This window comes from Triticum dicoccoides, chromosome 5A (assembly GCF_002162155.2).
Source record: "Triticum dicoccoides isolate Atlit2015 ecotype Zavitan chromosome 5A, WEW_v2.0, whole genome shotgun sequence".
NCBI classification, from domain to species: Eukaryota; Viridiplantae; Streptophyta; class Magnoliopsida; order Poales; family Poaceae; genus Triticum; species Triticum dicoccoides.
The window spans coordinates 486,442,995-486,460,167 of NC_041388.1; the positions used below are offsets into that span (position 1 = coordinate 486,442,995).

The 17,173-nt window shown below is 43.8% G+C and overlaps 1 protein-coding gene across 1 annotated transcript; it reads right to left on the reverse strand.

Annotated features, from left to right (window-relative positions):
- Window positions 1–597: 597 nt before the first annotated feature.
- On the reverse strand, window positions 598–5,383 carry LOC119302370. Its single transcript, XM_037579408.1, has 3 exons — window positions 5,140–5,383; window positions 3,084–4,529; window positions 598–968 (listed from the first exon to the last, which is right to left on the reverse strand). The coding sequence occupies exon 2, from the start codon at window positions 4,446–4,448 to the stop codon at window positions 3,120–3,122; it is 1,329 nt and encodes a 442-aa protein (XP_037435305.1). The 5' UTR covers window positions 4,449–4,529; window positions 5,140–5,383; the 3' UTR covers window positions 598–968; window positions 3,084–3,119.
- Window positions 5,384–17,173: the final 11,790 nt, after the last annotated feature.

A 17,173-nucleotide genomic window follows, 5' to 3' on the forward strand; every position in this document is an offset into this window, starting at 1 on the left:
GGAGTAGGGTATTACACCACAACGGTGGCCCGAACCAGTATGAACCCTGTGTCTCTTGTGCTGTTCATTCCTTAGTTTAGATCCTAGCAAGGCGAAGGGGTGCAGGTAGGTAGGAGACGAAAGCTCCGCGCGCACCCTAGTGTTCGAACCTCAAGGGTCTGCCGGAACCCGAAATCCGACAGTCTGGTCGCCACAGGAACCAAAGGAGACATAAATAGAGAGTTGCCTTTTTCACATTTTTGTTTGCATACTCTTGATATTGTAGCAGAATATTCATGATATGTGTAGCAGAATATTCATGATATGTGCTGCCTTACTATTTGCAACACACTTGCTCGTTTGACGCACGATCTTTTTATTTTATGAATGTTTTTTTTCTAGAAATCATTTTGCATTTTCCAAAGGAAACTTAAATTATGTCCTACCACATCAAATTTTTCTTTCTTTCCATGGCAGTTATAGGGAGCAGAAAATCATGCTTTGAAGATCTTTATGTTTCTCTTGTGGTGCAACCGAATAACTATACCATTGTTACATATATAACCGTGTTTTCAACGCTGACATGCTGCAAATCAAATTGAATCGGATCGCATGATATTCCAGTTCAATCTCTGAAATTGAATCGAATTATTAATTTGACTACAACTTGGATTCTTGATGAACAATCCGAACCTGTTTTACCAAAATCCAGATAAAACTTACGACAGCAATTGGCAGCATATAACGAGCTCTTGGGGCTTTACATTTGATATCTATTGTAAGCAAACGCAAGCCATCCACTCAATTACCACTCAGAGTCACTGCTACAAGCCCGCTATAGCAAAGAATGTATTGCAATAAAAACAGAAAAACTGAAGGGGTGATCATAAGCCTCATCAAATACCCAATTCTTGCAAAACGAGATCTTGCGAAGTGCACGGGCGACCTGCTGGCAGTATTCTACGCTAACATCAGAAGCCATCGGCTACCTGAAAGAACCAATAGCGTTGTTCAAAATTAAGAGCTGCAGAAACATTACCAGTCTTATTAACTTAATGGAGATGATATCAGACCACAAGATAATTTCATGTCAGTTAACAAGTAAGGTAAGCACAGGAAGCAACCACAGCATCGAGAGCATCCTTATAGCCTAATAAATACAGTGTACTTGTTTTCCTTGACCCTTAATTGTGGCAGTAATGTCTTGATAACACCACAGCCAAAACAAGTATCTACCTTTCTTAGGCACGCACACACAGAACTGAATGTGAAAAATCCAGGAGACCTTCCATGTGTGGTAAACTGAATCTAAGGTTAATGTAGTGCTCAACAGGTCCGACTTGTGGGCACTCAGTGGCCCTAAATGCAATGTAAACATTTTATTTGCAACCTAGTACAACAAAACCGAGGTCTAGAACAAAACATAGTGAATCTCTAGTCCTTAGGAATTGTGTCGGAAGGTAGAAAGCTCCAGCGTTACACTTATGCTGAAACATAAATATGTGTTTAACAACTACTCAACTATATACAGAAGGAAGATTATGAACTGCATATAAATTATGGACGATACCCCAGCTATAGCCAGCGACTTCAAACAAATTTGGGTCATTTCCTACCACAGAACCACATTAAAGGGGAAGAGATGCCAGAAGTGCCTGCAGGCCACATTAAAACACAACAAAAGATTGCACCTAAAAGCTACTACAAGGTATAGTTTGTTTGTCAGCTTGATGTTGATCAATCTTGTAAACGACGTAATATCTTCTTGATAGTATTTAATGAGCTGTTAGTTGGGCGGTATGATTCAGTCCATAGTTAGTGTTGTAATTGTCTTCTCTATCCTAATTCGAATGGCATGCAGCTCTCATTCGTACTCTTAAAACTAACCAGTTGATAAAGATATCTGTCACCAGCTATCAACTGTCAACTGCACGCACAGATATTACCACGATTCAGGCACAAATACTATTTATGGCACCATAATTTTCATTTATTTTGCCAAATAACTAATATTTTCAAAACCATGGATGTATTATTTTCAATTTTATCAAAATGTACAAACAAGAACCAATTGATCGGTAACAAATATGGTCCATAAAATTCATGAATTACAACCACCATAGTTTTCCAAATTAGTGATCCAATGCACAGAGCACACGAATATGCCATGTTTTTTTCAAGGAAAGGCAAGCCTCCTGGCTGCTGCATCTTTGGATGCAACTATAATTTTATTGCCAAGAATGCCAGGCATTAAGGCTGAACAAATCGCTCATAAACAAGAAAGAAAGAAAGAGAAAAAAATGACAAACGAATATAATACTGTGCATATGGCAGCAAGCATTAGTACAGTTGCTAAAAACAGTAAAAAATTGAGCGTACGCCTAGGCGCGCTTAAGCGCTGAGCAGAGGCCTACCACTTCGCTTTTGGGATTAGCACTGAAAAAAGCGCCCAGACGCCTAGGCATAGCGCCTAAGCGCTTGGTGTACACTCAGGGGTGCGGCGCCAGCTAAGTGGAAACTAAGCGGCGGCTAGGCGAGGACATGCAGGTAGGAGCGGCACCAATTTGGGGGCAAAAGAGAGGGAAAGGGATGTTCGGCTAGGCGAGAGAGAGAGGGAGAGGAGAGGGAGAGGGAGAGGGAGAGGGAGAGAGAGAGAGAGAGAGAGAGAGAGAGAGAGAGAGAGCGCAGAGAGCAAGGTGGCCTTACATGCTTTAAAATTTGATTTCTGGGTGTCCCTTGTTCATGTCGATGTCCGTACAAAATGCTCAAGCACCGCTTAAGCTATCATTGCACTAAGCAGAGGCACACCGCTCGCTGAGCACCTAGCACTTAAAAGAACCTTGCTAAATACTAATGATGCAACCAATTTACATTCCTAATGCGCATTAGTTAGAACTAGAAGGCTCCCTAAGCAAGAACGAAAATTGCAAGCTGTTACCAAACTTTCAAAAAATTATAGGTTAAAATACAAAAACAAATGAAATAAAGTGATCATCCAGAGCAAACACCACTTAGAAGCATATAAATACCAGACTTGCTGAACGGAAAAGGTTGCACCAGTGAACTAGAAGGCTCCTTAAGCAAGAATAGTATTCTTAGCTTACCATCTTACAGGCCAATCTTGACCGCCTAAATATATGTCATGAATGATTGACATTTCCTTTCAGCTTGAGTTCAAGCTCTAACTCTTTGCGCCTTACCTCCAGTTCTAAGCGTTTAATCTCAATCTTCATATGTTCGTTATCTGACCTCATCCTTTCCAGTTCCTTGTCCTTAATTTTACTGGATAGTTCCCACTTGAGGCGTTGTTCTGCAAGCTCCAGTGCCTCATTTTCGATTTTCAAGCACTGTTTTTCAAGTTCTGCAGATTGCAATACTAAGCCCTTCTGTGTCAAAGCCAAGCTGGTTCCATCTGGAACAACTTTGTTGATATCTAGTGCGATGCCATGGGGATTAGACCTCTGGCTACATTCGTGTGCACTCAAAGAGTTCCCAAAACCTGCATCCTCGTGATCCGCTGTATACCGCATCTTCTTTTGCATGGGTAAGCCCCCTTTATTGCTATGCGCCACATGATGGTCCTCATCATTATCTTCCTCATAATCAGAGTCTGAACTCTGGTCATCTTCATCGGCATCTCCACTTGCTCCTCTCATCATATCATTTTCCTCTTTGCACCTAAGAGCAAACTGCAGTGAACGCTGAAGTGGAAGATCTTCAGGCAAACTAATCCGGTTATTATTATGGTAGGAGCACATCTCCTCATAGAATAAGTGCCTTGAGCTCAGTATCTTCCTTGCGTCATCTTTCAACTTGTCAGAGAGATTATCCATGCGATCCAAAAGTGCTGGATTCTCCACAACCTTGCAAGTTGTACCCTGACCAAGGATATCTGTAAGCCTTTTGTATCTCTTATTGAGGTCATTGAACTTATCCTCGCACTGCTGCGGTGACACATTGCAACCTCGCTCGCCTATCACCTTTGATATTGCCTTCCACTTGCCTTTTTTATGCACCATTGCACAGTTCCTCCTTCCACATCCTAAATCAGCTCCTGGATCCTCACCAGTGTAGGACGCTGCAGTAATTAAAAGCTTAACCATTGAATCCGTCCACTTCATCCGCTGCCATGCTGAGCCCTTCTTTCCCTTGCTGCTGTGGCTATCAGTGGTATCCTCGTTCAGACCATGCTCCTCATCATCGCTCATGGAGTCCTTCTTGTGATAGTGGTGGTGGTGGACCTGGTGGTGATCAGCCTTCCTTTGTCCTCTGAATTGAAATTCCGACAAGTGGTCAGAATCTGTAACCTGGTTCATAGGCATGGGGAATTTGCCAGGTATCTGAGAGTGGTTGAAGCCCTGATTACCGGAGCTTGGACCGTGCATTTGCATGGGATTCCGGTGCAAGTCTGAACTGCCATAAGTTGCTCCTTGCATAAAGTTTCCAGGTGGCAGGTTATTGCCTTCCATTCTCCCAAAGGATCATTCCACTACTAATCCGTCTTATATAATACCAAATACGAATGTAGAATTTGGCACTACTTCTTCAGCCTGAAATCCAACGCAAGAAAGTAATTCAGAAGAACTATTGAGCGGTCAATACTGATTACACATTTGAGAACTTCTTAACGATACAAATCTGCCCGTAAACACACAGATTGCACTTTAATCAAAATCACCTATATTGCGAACTGAGACCGTCCTAGATTTGGTATAACTATTAATGTGCAAGCAGTGAGTTGGGTTTCTTCGGCACAGTTCAACAGTAAATTCGAAAAGATTGCAGTCTCTTACGTCAGAGCACAGCTCGATACTTGAGTGAAACTGCCTAAACGACCAGCAACATGATGTAAAGATCTAATCAGTTGAACGGCATCAAACTAACAAATAGTAGAGCTAAAGAAGAATTTGAAGTAGAGCATCAGAGTTACATATGTGCATCAGACCTAAGTTACATATGCGTGGGATTCAGGTTTCAGAGAAGGAGCAGGCAAAAGAAACAAGTCACTATCTGAACAAATTCATTAATAATCGCCGAAGGGTGCTCTTCTGTCAACTGAATGGGGTCAGGGAGAAAGATCTGGCAGCAATAGAATAGTCAAATCGAAGAGAAGGCTAGTGAAGGCCGAAGAACAATCCGAGCAAGATAGGGCTTCCTTACCAAGAAGAAGAATCGCGTCCGGGTAGGTCTTCACTCGCTACCAATAGAGAGGACGAGAAAGAATGCCCACGAGGGAGATCTCCAGGCGTGGTTCGGCGGAAGGAGGGGGCGAAGCGAGCTTGGCGGCGACAGCGAAGGGCGTTTCGGCGTGCCGGCGATGGGGAAGACGACTTTCTGTCAACAACATTCCATTTCTTTCTCTCTTTTTTCTCCCTTTTGGTAAAGGAAGTGGTGTTGTTATTGTTAGAGAGAGATATTTACATGTATTTGGTAATCTACCATTTGTAATCTGTCTTCTATTCCGTATCTTATATCTAGTAGAGGTGTCTTGTCCTTCAAATCAATCCTATCCTCCCGCGCGGTCACCCACGAGGCGGCCGTAGAGGGTTCCCAGATCCTCCCGCCGCGAGTCTTCCCTCCTCCTCCCTCCTCCCTCGCCGCCACCAGGGGCGTGGCCGGGCGAAGCCCGACCGGCGCCGGCGGCAGGCGGCTGGGGTCCGGCTTCGGGCTCCCGGCGGCTGCGTTGGTTTCTCTCCGTCGCGGGCATGCGGTGGTGGTGCGGCTCGGCCTGTGGCGGTCCGGTGACCTGGTGGTGGTGGCCGGCGGTGGGCGTGGTGGTGGTGCTTCCACTTGGCGGCTTTCTATGCAGGGAGGCAGGGGAGCGGCTTGGACAGGGGCGGCGTGCCGACGGTGTGCCGGCTGCAGCGCGAAGGCGGGAACTTTACGGGTCTCGGAGATCCCGGCCGGGCCTGTGCGGCCACGGGCCTAATATGTTCCTGCTATTGCGTCCGGTCAGCTACCATCATCGACGGTGGAGGTGGGGCCCTCCCGCGTGTCGACGGTGTTGCTGCCCTAGTCCCGGCTCCTATTCTTCATTGTGCAGGCCATACTTCGCAGTGTCGTGGTGAGACAGTGTGGGAAGCTTCATGATCAGATTGGCACAGGGTGGTGGTCAGTTTGATGGCGAGCTCCGGAGTGCCTGAGGTGAAGGTTGGGATCGGGAGAAATCCCTGTTGGCTTGGCCAAGGTGCCACCGGACCTTCCTGGAGGGCGTCGGGGCTACCCTACCTCTCTCCTCACCGCGTACCGGGGGAAACCCTTGGCAGCAGCGTCGTCATCGTTACGTCCTTTCTTGGAGGTGTTGATTGGTACCGGTGCTTCGGAGGCTCGAAGCTTGGAGGGCGATTTCCGGTGAATGCAGCGGCCACGAGGCTTCTTTGTTTTTTGTCGATCCGCCGTTGTCGGCATTTGTTTCTCTTGTATTTTCTCTTTCATTTCTGTTGGGCGTGATTGTGCTGCTTCCGCCCCAGCACCTGTTGTTGGTTGTCTCGGTTGGTTGCTTTGTATACAAAGCGGAGATACTCTTTTTCGGTAATAATACATCCATTGATTCCACAAATTCCTTCATATCCCTTATAACATGGTATCAGCCTAATCGATCCAACCCTAGCCGCCGCCCGCCACTTCCGCCTCACGCGCCGCCTCCGGAGGGTCGCGCTGCCCGTACCTAGGGTTTGTTTGTCGGTCATGTCAACCGGCTGCCCTAGAGAGTCTTTTTCCCGAGCCCTTGCTCCGGGTTTTCCTCTCTCGTCGGACGCTTTGATCAGCGTCTAACTTTTTGGTTTTTCAATCTAAAATCGGGTTGCGTTGCTCGCCGCCGTCGTTAACCGCACACCTCTACTCCGACACCAGCACGACCGGCCGACCACTTCTCCGACCCGATGCCCTTGCGCGGCAGGCGGCCGTCACGGTCGTCATCTGCGCCTCTACGCGCCCGTCACCCTCCACCGGTCGTCGCCGCCCTACTTCCACCGGGACTCCTGCATCACCATCCCGCCTCCGCCTCCGCCGCATATGTACGGGCGCCTCCACACGGCGTTGCGTTCGCCCCTCGGGGCTGGCCGCTCGGGCGCCCGGGTGCTGACGCTGACACGCTAGTCCACCCGTCATCACACGCCGTCCGTCGTCACCGGTTTCAGCTCGGACTTTGCCACAACCCCGCCTCCACCGAGCGGCGTCCATGATCTCATGCGCGATTGGATTGATCACCCGCCCACGCCGCGGTCCGCCCCGCCCACGTCGTGCGACCGATCGGGCATGTCTGTTGTTCGGGCCTCCGCAGGTCCTATGAAGATTGTCTCGAGTACAGCGCGCCCTTCCATCGATCGAGCATCGGGCTGTCCCTGCATCGCCCCATGGGGTCGTAGCATCGTTGACCCGTGGTTCTCCTCGTGGCTGCACCTACCCTCGCGCTGCCGCTACGTCGCCCCATCGGGCCATAGCAGATGATTGCTTGTATCTGTGTTGGTAATTCCCCGAAGAGGAGGGGATGATGCAACACAGGAAAGGTAAGTATTTCCCTCAGTTATGAAACCAAGGTTATCAATTCAGTAGGAGCAAGCAACACTATGTAAACAACACCTGCACACAAACAACAAATACTTGTAAACCAACGCATGAAGGGGTTGTCAATCCCTCAACGGTATTAACATAGATTAAATCATGTGAGATTTGATAAATAGATATAACTAAAACACAACATAAAATAAATAAATAAAAGTGCAACAAGGTATTCTTAGATTTAATATGATAGGAAATAGACCCCGGGCCGTAGATTTCACTAGAGACTTCTCTCAAGAAAATAGCATATGCTGGGTAAACAAATTACTGTTGGGCAATTGACAGAAAAGCAAATAATTATGACGATCTCCAAGGAAATGATCATGTATATAGGCATCACGTCCAAGATTAGTAGATCGACTCCTGCCTGGATCTACTACTATTACTCCACACATTGACCGCTATCCAGCATGCATCTAGTGTATTAAGTTCATGAAAAAATGGAGTAATGTAATAAGAACGATGACATGATATAGACAAGATTTATTCATGTAGGAATAAACCCAATCTTTTTACCCTTAATAGCAATGATACATGTGTGTCATGTCTCTTTCTATCACTGAGATTGAGCACCATGAAAGGATCAAGAAGAGGTGTCTAGAGGGGGGTGATTAGACCCTCAACAAAGAAAAGTAGCAGTTTTTAAGTTCTTTAAGTTAAGGTGGAGTTTTAGCACAAGTTTAAACATTCACAATACGTTTCAAGCAAGCATGGCAAGAGTATATGAGCAGTGGAAAGTAAAGCATGCAAGTTGCAAGAAAGTAAAGGGATGGGATTGGAGTGTGCAAACGCAATTGGAGACACGGAGATTTTTGGCGTGGTTCCGATAGGTGGTGCTATCATACATCCACGTTGATGGAGACTTCAACCCATGAAGGGTAATGGTTGCGCGAGTCCACGGAGGGCTCCACCCACGAAGGGTCCACGAAGAAGCAACCTTGTCTATCCCACCATGGCCATCGCCCACGAAGGACTTGCCTCACTTGGGTAGATCTTCACGAAGTAGGCAATCTCCTTGCCCTTACAAACTCCTTGGTTCAACTCCACAATCTTGATGGGGGCTCCCAAGTGACACCTAACCAATGTAGTACACACCACTCTATGAAAGGTAATAAATGGTGTTTTGATGATGAAATCCTTGCTCTTATGCTTCAAATGATAGTCTCCACAACACTCAACTCTCTCACACAGATTTGGATATGGTGGAAAGATGATTTGAGTGGAAAGCAACTTGGGGAAGGCTAGAGATCAAGATTGGTTGGATTGGAATGCTTGGTCTCAACACATGAGTAGGTGGTTCTCTCTCAGAAAATGAGTAGTGGAAGTGTAGGCACGTTCTGATGGCTCTCTCTTAAATGGAGAAGGGGGTGGAGGGGTATTTATAGCCTCCACACAAAATCTAGCTGTTACACACAAAAGAACCAAACTCGGTGGGACCAAATAGTGAAACTTGGTCAGACTAATATGGTTCAAAATGTGAATGTTAGGCTTTTTAGTGGGACCGATATGATCAACTCGGTGGGACTGATGTTCTAGGGTTAGGGTAAAACCTAAACTTGGTTTGACCGACTACACAAACTCGATGGGACCGATTTTGGTAATAAGCAAACATAGAGTTGGTCAAGCAAACTCGGTTGGACCGACTGCATATTTCGGTGAGACCGAAATAGTTGCAACAAGCAACAAAGAGTTTGCAAGCCCATCTCGGTGAGACCGAACTGATTAGGGTTTCTGGCAGTGGCTATCTCAAGTGAACTCAGTGGCGCCGGATAGATCAAATCGGTGGGGCTGAGTTTGACTTTAGGTTTAGGACATATGTGGAAATGAGAAAGTGGTTGAGGGCTTTGGAGCATATCACTAAGCACTTTGAGCAAGCAAGCCATTAAGCAACACCCCATCCCCTTTTAATAGTATTGGCTTTCCTATGGACTCAATGTGATCTTGGATCACTAAAATAGACATGAAGAGCCTTGATATTTTGCCAATCTTCTATCCTTAGCTTCTTGAAGGGGTTCCACATCCTCTTGTCCATGCCACGCCTTTGTTGATCTTTCTGAAATATACTAGATAAAAATATTAGTCCAACAAGAGATATGTTGTCATTAATTACCAAAATCACCCAGGGAGCACTTGTGATTTCAATCTCTCCCTTTTTGGTAATTAATGACAACATACATCAAAGCTTTGGATAAAGATATGAGGAATAACAAGTAAAGCTTTGGAAGGACATGTAACATGCATAGGCTCACCTTACATGTATGCAATCATGTGAAGATAGAATATAAGAGCATGAATGCATAGGTATGTTAGAGCAAGCAATGAGTTACATGTATCTTGGCTATATGCATTAGAGCAAATGATGTAGATACAAGAAATATACCTTCATGTTCATGAGTCCTTCTTGCAAACAGTATGTACATCAGCAAGAGATCATCATGCACATGAGTGTGATGCATATACTTACCTTGTGGTCTTGAGCTGGCTTTGGAGGAGGTAAACTTGAGAAAACAAGGTTAGATAACACAAGAACACCTACTAAGGAAAGCAAGATGAGAAAACCACAAGAGTACCAAGGTTGGGATGACATGTAGAGAGTGAGTACTTAGTACTCTATTTGGATATAGACATGTCCCAAAGAGTAAAGATATGCAATGAAATCCCAAGATTTTCTTCCCTTGGAAATGGGCTCTTTCTCCCCCTGAATTTGATATTTGAAAATGGGAGAAGATAGGGAAAAGAAAATAGGAGCAAAACAAACATAACACATGCTAACATGTCTTTCCCCTCTTAAAGACATGTGACTTCTCTCCTGTATGATTGATAAGCATCTGGAGAAGCTAAAGGCATGCTTTCTCCCTTATGTGATAAGCTTTGATGTACTCTCTCTCCCCCTTTGACATCAATTTCCAAGAAAAGGTTTGGAGCATGAGTCAAGTAGGTTTGGTCCTTGATTCACATTACAAAGCGACATGTAATTTAAGATGCTGGTAGAGGACAAGAATCATCGAGTGGAGCTGGAAGAGATATGTAGGATGCAAATGGCAAAATGTTTTCTCAGTATTGAAATCGGTGACTCTGAGTTATTCTCATCGGGTGACACCGAGTTGGTAGTGTCATAGATGATGTATATCGGTCAGACCGGGTTTGTCCTTGTTGGTTGGACCGATGAAAAATCTACAATGTGGCATTGTAGTTCGGTCTAGCCGGGATGTATAAATCGGTGAGACCGAGTTCAATACAGAGGAAAGATTTTGTCATCTCAGCTCACTAGGCAAATAATATCTCACAAAGATTTACAGGGAATTAACTGAAAGATTTGCAATGAATTGGATGCAAGGAATGCAGAACATAAAAGAAGAGAAAAAAAATCTAGATGAAGTGAAAGGGAAACATGCTAGGCACAAATGCAAGGACTAAAAAAACACTAGAGAACTTCATCTAGAGAGGGTCGGCGACAAAGTCACCTATGTTAGAGTATATTGACTGAGGAGTCAAGTGAGAACACTTGATCGTAGGTCATACTCATCGTTTAAGCTCAAAATGGGATTGCCATTTTTGTTTAAGCATTTTGATGTATTCTCATCTTGTTGAGCTGCTTTGACCCATGTCTTGGGGTAAAGCTTCTCTAAGATGGAATAACATACCTTGGGGTGGTGGTGTTGAACTTGATCATGTAGTTGAACTTGTGTGGGATGCTCAAGGTTGGTGTAACTCATCAAGAGTTGGGAGCACCGCTTGTAGTTTGAGTTCATCTACCTACATGGGTTAGTCTTGCAAGGAAGAGCACTTGTGTATCCAAAATGACAAGCATGAAGTTTGATACGAAATGAAATTTGATATATCGAGATTCTCAAAGGATATGTTGAAAGGATTCATGCTTCCTTGTCTTCAACCACCATATTGTAGAGACTTGGTGATGTACAGATTGATCAAGATGTGAGTGAGTTGCAATCTCATAGATTTGGATTCATCCAAGTACCTACAAGGGTTTGATGACATGCAAGGGTACAAATATAGATCCAAGACATATGATCATCATCATAAGAGAAATATCAAGGATTAGTCAAATGCTCATGCCTTGCATGCATCCAAATGGAGTTTCTACTCCAAGTTTGAGTAATCAATGATGTTCAATTCACCTCTCAAACGGCAAAATACTTTCTCATCAAGCGGTTTGGTGAATATATCCGCCAATTTCTTATCGGTATGAACATGCTTAAGATCAATGTCTCCTTTAGCAACATGATCTTGAATGAAATGATGACGAACTTAAATATGCTTAGTTCGTTGCACGGGATTGTGAGCATCTTAATAGCACTTCCATTATCACAAAGCAATGGAACATGTTTCACATATATCCCATAATATGTAAGAGTTTGGGTCATCCAAAGTAATTGAGCACAACATGAACCGATGACAATGTATTCCGCTTCGGCGATGGATAAGGATATCGAGTTTTGTTTCTTGGAGGACCAAGACACAAGAGATCTACCAATAAATTGACAAGTACCCAAAGTGGACTTTCTATCAACCTTGTCACCAGCATAGTCCGAGTCCGAGTAGCCAACAAGATCAAAACAAGACCTCTTAGGATACCAAATGCCAAAATTTGGTGTATGAATTAAGTATCTCACTATCCTTTTCATAGCCTTAAGATGACATTCCTTAGGGGCCGCTTGATATCGTGCACACATGCACACACTTAGCATAATATCGGGACGGGAGGCACATAGATATAACAATGAACCAATCATAGAGCGATAGACCTTTTGGTCAACTGGTTTGCCATCCTTAGTCAAGTGAAGATGTCCACTAGTAGGCATGGGTGTTTTCATACCTTTGCTTTCTTGCATGTTGAACTTCTTGAATAAGTCCTTGGTATAATTTGTTTGGGAAACAAAGGTACCCTCCTTAGTTTGCTTGATTTGCAAACCAAGAAAGAACTTGGGTTCACTCATCATAGACATCTCAAACTTCTCCGACATTAGACTTCCAAACTTTTCACTAAAATGAGGGTTAGTCGAACCAAATATGATATCATCAACATAAATTTGGCACACAAATAATTCACCATTAACCCTTTTAGTAAAAAGAGTGGAATCAATCTTTCCAATCTCAAAGCCTTTTTCAATAAGGAACTTGGTCAAGCATTTATACCATGCTCTAGGAGCTTGTTTAAAACCATAAAGAGCTTTGTGAAGTTTGTAAACATGGTCAGGTTTCTTAGGATTAACAAAGCCGGGAGGTTGTTTGACGTAAACTTCCTCCTCAATTTCACCATTTAGAAAAGCACTTTTAATGCCCACTTGATACAATGTGATATCATGATGATTGTCATAAGCAAGTAAGATGCGTATGGACTCAAGTCTAGCAACGGGGGCATATGTCTCACCATAGTCCATAACTTCGACTTGAGTGTATCCTTGGGCGACGAGACGGGCCTTGTTGCGTACAACTTGTCCATCTTCATCTTGCTTATTCCAAAACACCCATTTGATACCAATGACATTTTGGTTGTTGTCCGACTTTTCTACCAATGTCCACACTTGGTTCCTCTCGAAATTGTGTAGCTCTTCATGCATAGCGTTCACCTAGTCCGGATCATCAAGCACTTCTTCAACCTTCGTAGGTTCAATGCTAGAGATGAATGAATATTGTTCACAGAAATTAGCCAAACGAGTTTTAGAGCGAGTGATTCTCCTGGTTTGAATATCATTGAAGATTTGTTCAACAGGATGGTCTCTTGAAACTCTTGCTCTAACTCATGAGAGCTTTTGTTTGGGTCGGGGTGGAACATCTTCTTCATCATCTTGTTCGTCCTATTGGCCTTCTTCATTATTGGTGTTGTTATTCTCTTGTGGAGGTGGAGAAGGAGGTTGATGAGGTTCATCTTGGTGTACTTCCTCGTTTTCTCCATCTTGGCGTGTCCCACTTGTGGATGCCTCCGAGTCAACTCTTGGTTCACCTTGTCATAAGGAAGAAGCCTCCACTTGGACGGACGAGGTACTCTCCTTCACCTCTGTTGGGCGAATCTTGCCAATAGACAAGTCTTGGATTGCTTCCGAAGGGTCTTTGTCTCCTACATCAATATGCAATTGCTCTACTTGCGAGCCGTTAGATTTATCAAACTTCACATCTACCGTCTCTTCAACCTTTCGGGTGAAATTTTTATGGACACGGTAAGTGTGAGAGTTTGAGCCATAACCGAGTAGGAAACCCTCATGATATTTAGGAGAAAATTTAGAACGATGATGCTTATCAAGAATATAGCACTTTGAGCCGAATACTCGAAAGTATCCAACTTGGGGTTTGTTACTAGTGAGAAGCTCATATGTCGTCTTGCCAAATAGCTTGTGAAGATATAGACGATTTGTTACATGACAAGTTGTCTCAACTGCTTCCGCCCAAAACTGTTTTGGCGTCTTGTACTCATCAAGCATCGTTCTTGCCATCTCAATAAGAGTCTGGTTCTTCCTCTCAACAACTCCATTTTGTTGAGGCGTGTACATAGCCGAGAACTCATGTGAAATCCCTTCTTCATCAAGAAAGGTATCCACATTTGCATTCTTGAACTCCGTTCCATTGTCGCTACGAACCTTCTTGATCTTCACTTCAAATTGATTCTGGGCCTTCCTAGCGAAGTTCTTGAAGATCTGTTGGACCCGTGATTTATCATCAAGAAAGAACACCCACGTAAATCTTGACAAATCGTCGACTATGACTAAACCAAACGAATTACCACCGAGACTTTTATAGGCGTTTGGACCAAAGAGATCCATATGAAGTAGCTCGAGTGGTCTTCTCGTGGTCATGATGTTCTTCATAGGGTGGCTTCCTCCAACCTGTTTTAGTGCTTCATAAGCACTGCACAATCTATCCTTGTCAAATATAACATCTTTCACTCCAAGGATATGATCACCTTTAATAAGCTTATCAAGATTTCGCATGCCCACATGACCTAACCTTCTATGCCACAACCAACCTTTAGAAGATTTAGCAATTAAGAAAGTTCTAGGTTGAGCCTTTTTAGTGAAATCAACAATGTATAGGTCACCTCTACATATATTGGTAAAGACCAATTTATGATTATCCCTCCGAAACACTTGGCAATCTACTTCAGTAAATAGGATATTGAAACCAAAGTCAGCTAGTCTAGATACGGAAAGTAGATTATAGCCAAGAGATTCAACGAGCATAACATTTTGGATGGAGCTATCATGTGAGATGGCCACATTACCAAGGCCAACTACCTTACCCTTTGAGTTATCACAAAAAGTGACATACTTTCGAGGGCCGTCATTTTTAGCAAGCTTACGAAACATATCCTTGTCTCCGGTCATGTGATTGGTACATCCACTATCAAGAACCCATTCCTTTCCTCCAGCCATGTAGCCACGAAGATTATCCATAAGACCAAAGTGTCTCATAGACTCATCGAGATCAAAGTCACTATCATCATCATCATCCTCATCATAGTATCCATGTTCAACATCATCTTGTGATTGATCATCACCTAGAGAGAGTGATTCATTAGATATTTGATCATGACAATGTTCATCTTTATGAATTCTAATGACTTTCGAGATGATATTACTAATGATTACAACATCTCCTTTAGCACGCGTAAGGTCACGAAGCTCAAATAAACAATCACCAAACTTAGGATCTCTAGGATTCATCTTACTTAAAGCAATTGACTTTTGAAGAATCACATCTATATTTTGCAAGGAATAGTTTGGGAATCGTTCCACAAGAAATCTCCATAAGGTGTAAGCACAATCAAGAGTAGGCAAGCAAACAATCAAATTTCTAGGCAAACCTCTAGTGATAAGATTGATAGTTCTAAGATTGCGGATCATGTCAAGAGATTCATCAGGGGTAGGATGCAAGGGGTCAACAAGGGGCGCACAAGGGCTAGTAATGTACTTGTTCAAGTGATATTCATTTAAAATCTCAAGCATCTCATTTTTCCATCAAGTATAGGCACTCTACGTCTAAAACTCCCCATCATAGACCCATCCATCTTCCTCCAATGGCAATTAAACCAAAGCAATGGAGACCAATACTCTCATACCAATTGAAAGGATCGAGAAGAAGTGTCTAGAGGGGGGTGATTAGACCCTCAACAAAGAAAAGTAGCAGTTTTTAAGTTTTTTAAGTTAAGGTGGAGTTTTAGCACAAGTTTAAACATTCATAATACATTTCAAGCAAGCATAGCAAGAGTATATGAGCAGCGGAAAGTAAAGCATGCAAGTTGCAAGAAAGTAAAGGGATGGGATTGGAGTGTGCAAATGCAATTGGAGACACGGAGATTTTTGGCGTGGTTCCGATAGGTGGTGCTATCGTACATCCACGTTGATGGAGACTTCAACCCACGAAGGGTAACAATTGCGTGAGTCCACAGAGGGCTCCACCCACGAAGGGTCCATGAAGAAGCAACCTTGTCTATCCCACCATGGCCATCGCCCACGAAGGATTTGCCTCACTAGGGTAGATCTTCATGAAGTAGGCGATCTCCTTGCCCTTACAAACTCCTTGGTTCAACTCCACAATCTTGACGGAGACTCCCAAGTGACACCTAACCAATCTAGGAGACACCACTCTATAAAGGTAATAAATGGTGTGTTGATGATGAACTCCTTGCTCTTGTGCTTCAAATGATAGTCTCCCCAACACTCAACTCTCTCTCACAGATTTGGATATGTTAGAAAGATGATTTGAGTGGAAACCAACTTGGGGGAAGGCTAGAGATCAAGATTCTTCTGATTGGATTGGAATGTCTTGGTCTCAACACATGAGTAGGTGGTTCTCTCTCAGAAAATGAGTAGTGGAAGTGTAGGCACGTTCTGATGGCTCTCTCTTAAATGGAGAAGGAGGTGGAGGGGTATTTATAGCCTCCACACAAAATCTAGCCGTTACACACAAAAGAGCCAAACTTAGTGGGACCGAATAGTGAAACTCGGTCAGACCAATATGGTTCAAAATGTGAATGTTAGGCTTTTCGGTGGGACCGATATGATCAACTCGGTGGGACCGATGTGCTAGGGTTAGGGTAAAACCTAAAGTCGGTTTGAGCGACTACACAAACTCGGTGGGACCGATTTTGGCAATAAGCAAACAGAGAGTTGGTCAAACAAACTCGGTGGGACCGACTGCATATTTTGGTGAGACCGAAATAATTGCAACAGGCAACAGAGAGTTTGCAAGCCCATCTCGATGGGACCGAGATCCCATCGGTGAGATTGAACTAATTAGGGTTTCTAGCAGTGGCTATGTCAAGTGAACTCGGTGGCGCCGGATAGATCAAATCGATGAGGATGAGTTTGACTTTAGGTTTAGGACATATGTGGAAATGAGAAAGTGGTTGAGGGCTTTGGAGCATATCACTAAGCACTTTGAGCAAGCAAGCCATTAAGCAACACCCCATCCCCTTTTAATAGTATTGGCTTTCCTATGGACTCAATGTGATCTTGGATCACTAAAATAGAAATGAAGAGCCTTGAGCCTTTTCTAATATTATGTCCTTAGCTTCTTGAAGGGGTTCCACATCCTCTTGTCCATGACACGCCTTTGTTGATCTTTCTGAAATATACTAGATAAAAATATTAGTCCAACAAGAGATATGTTGTCATTA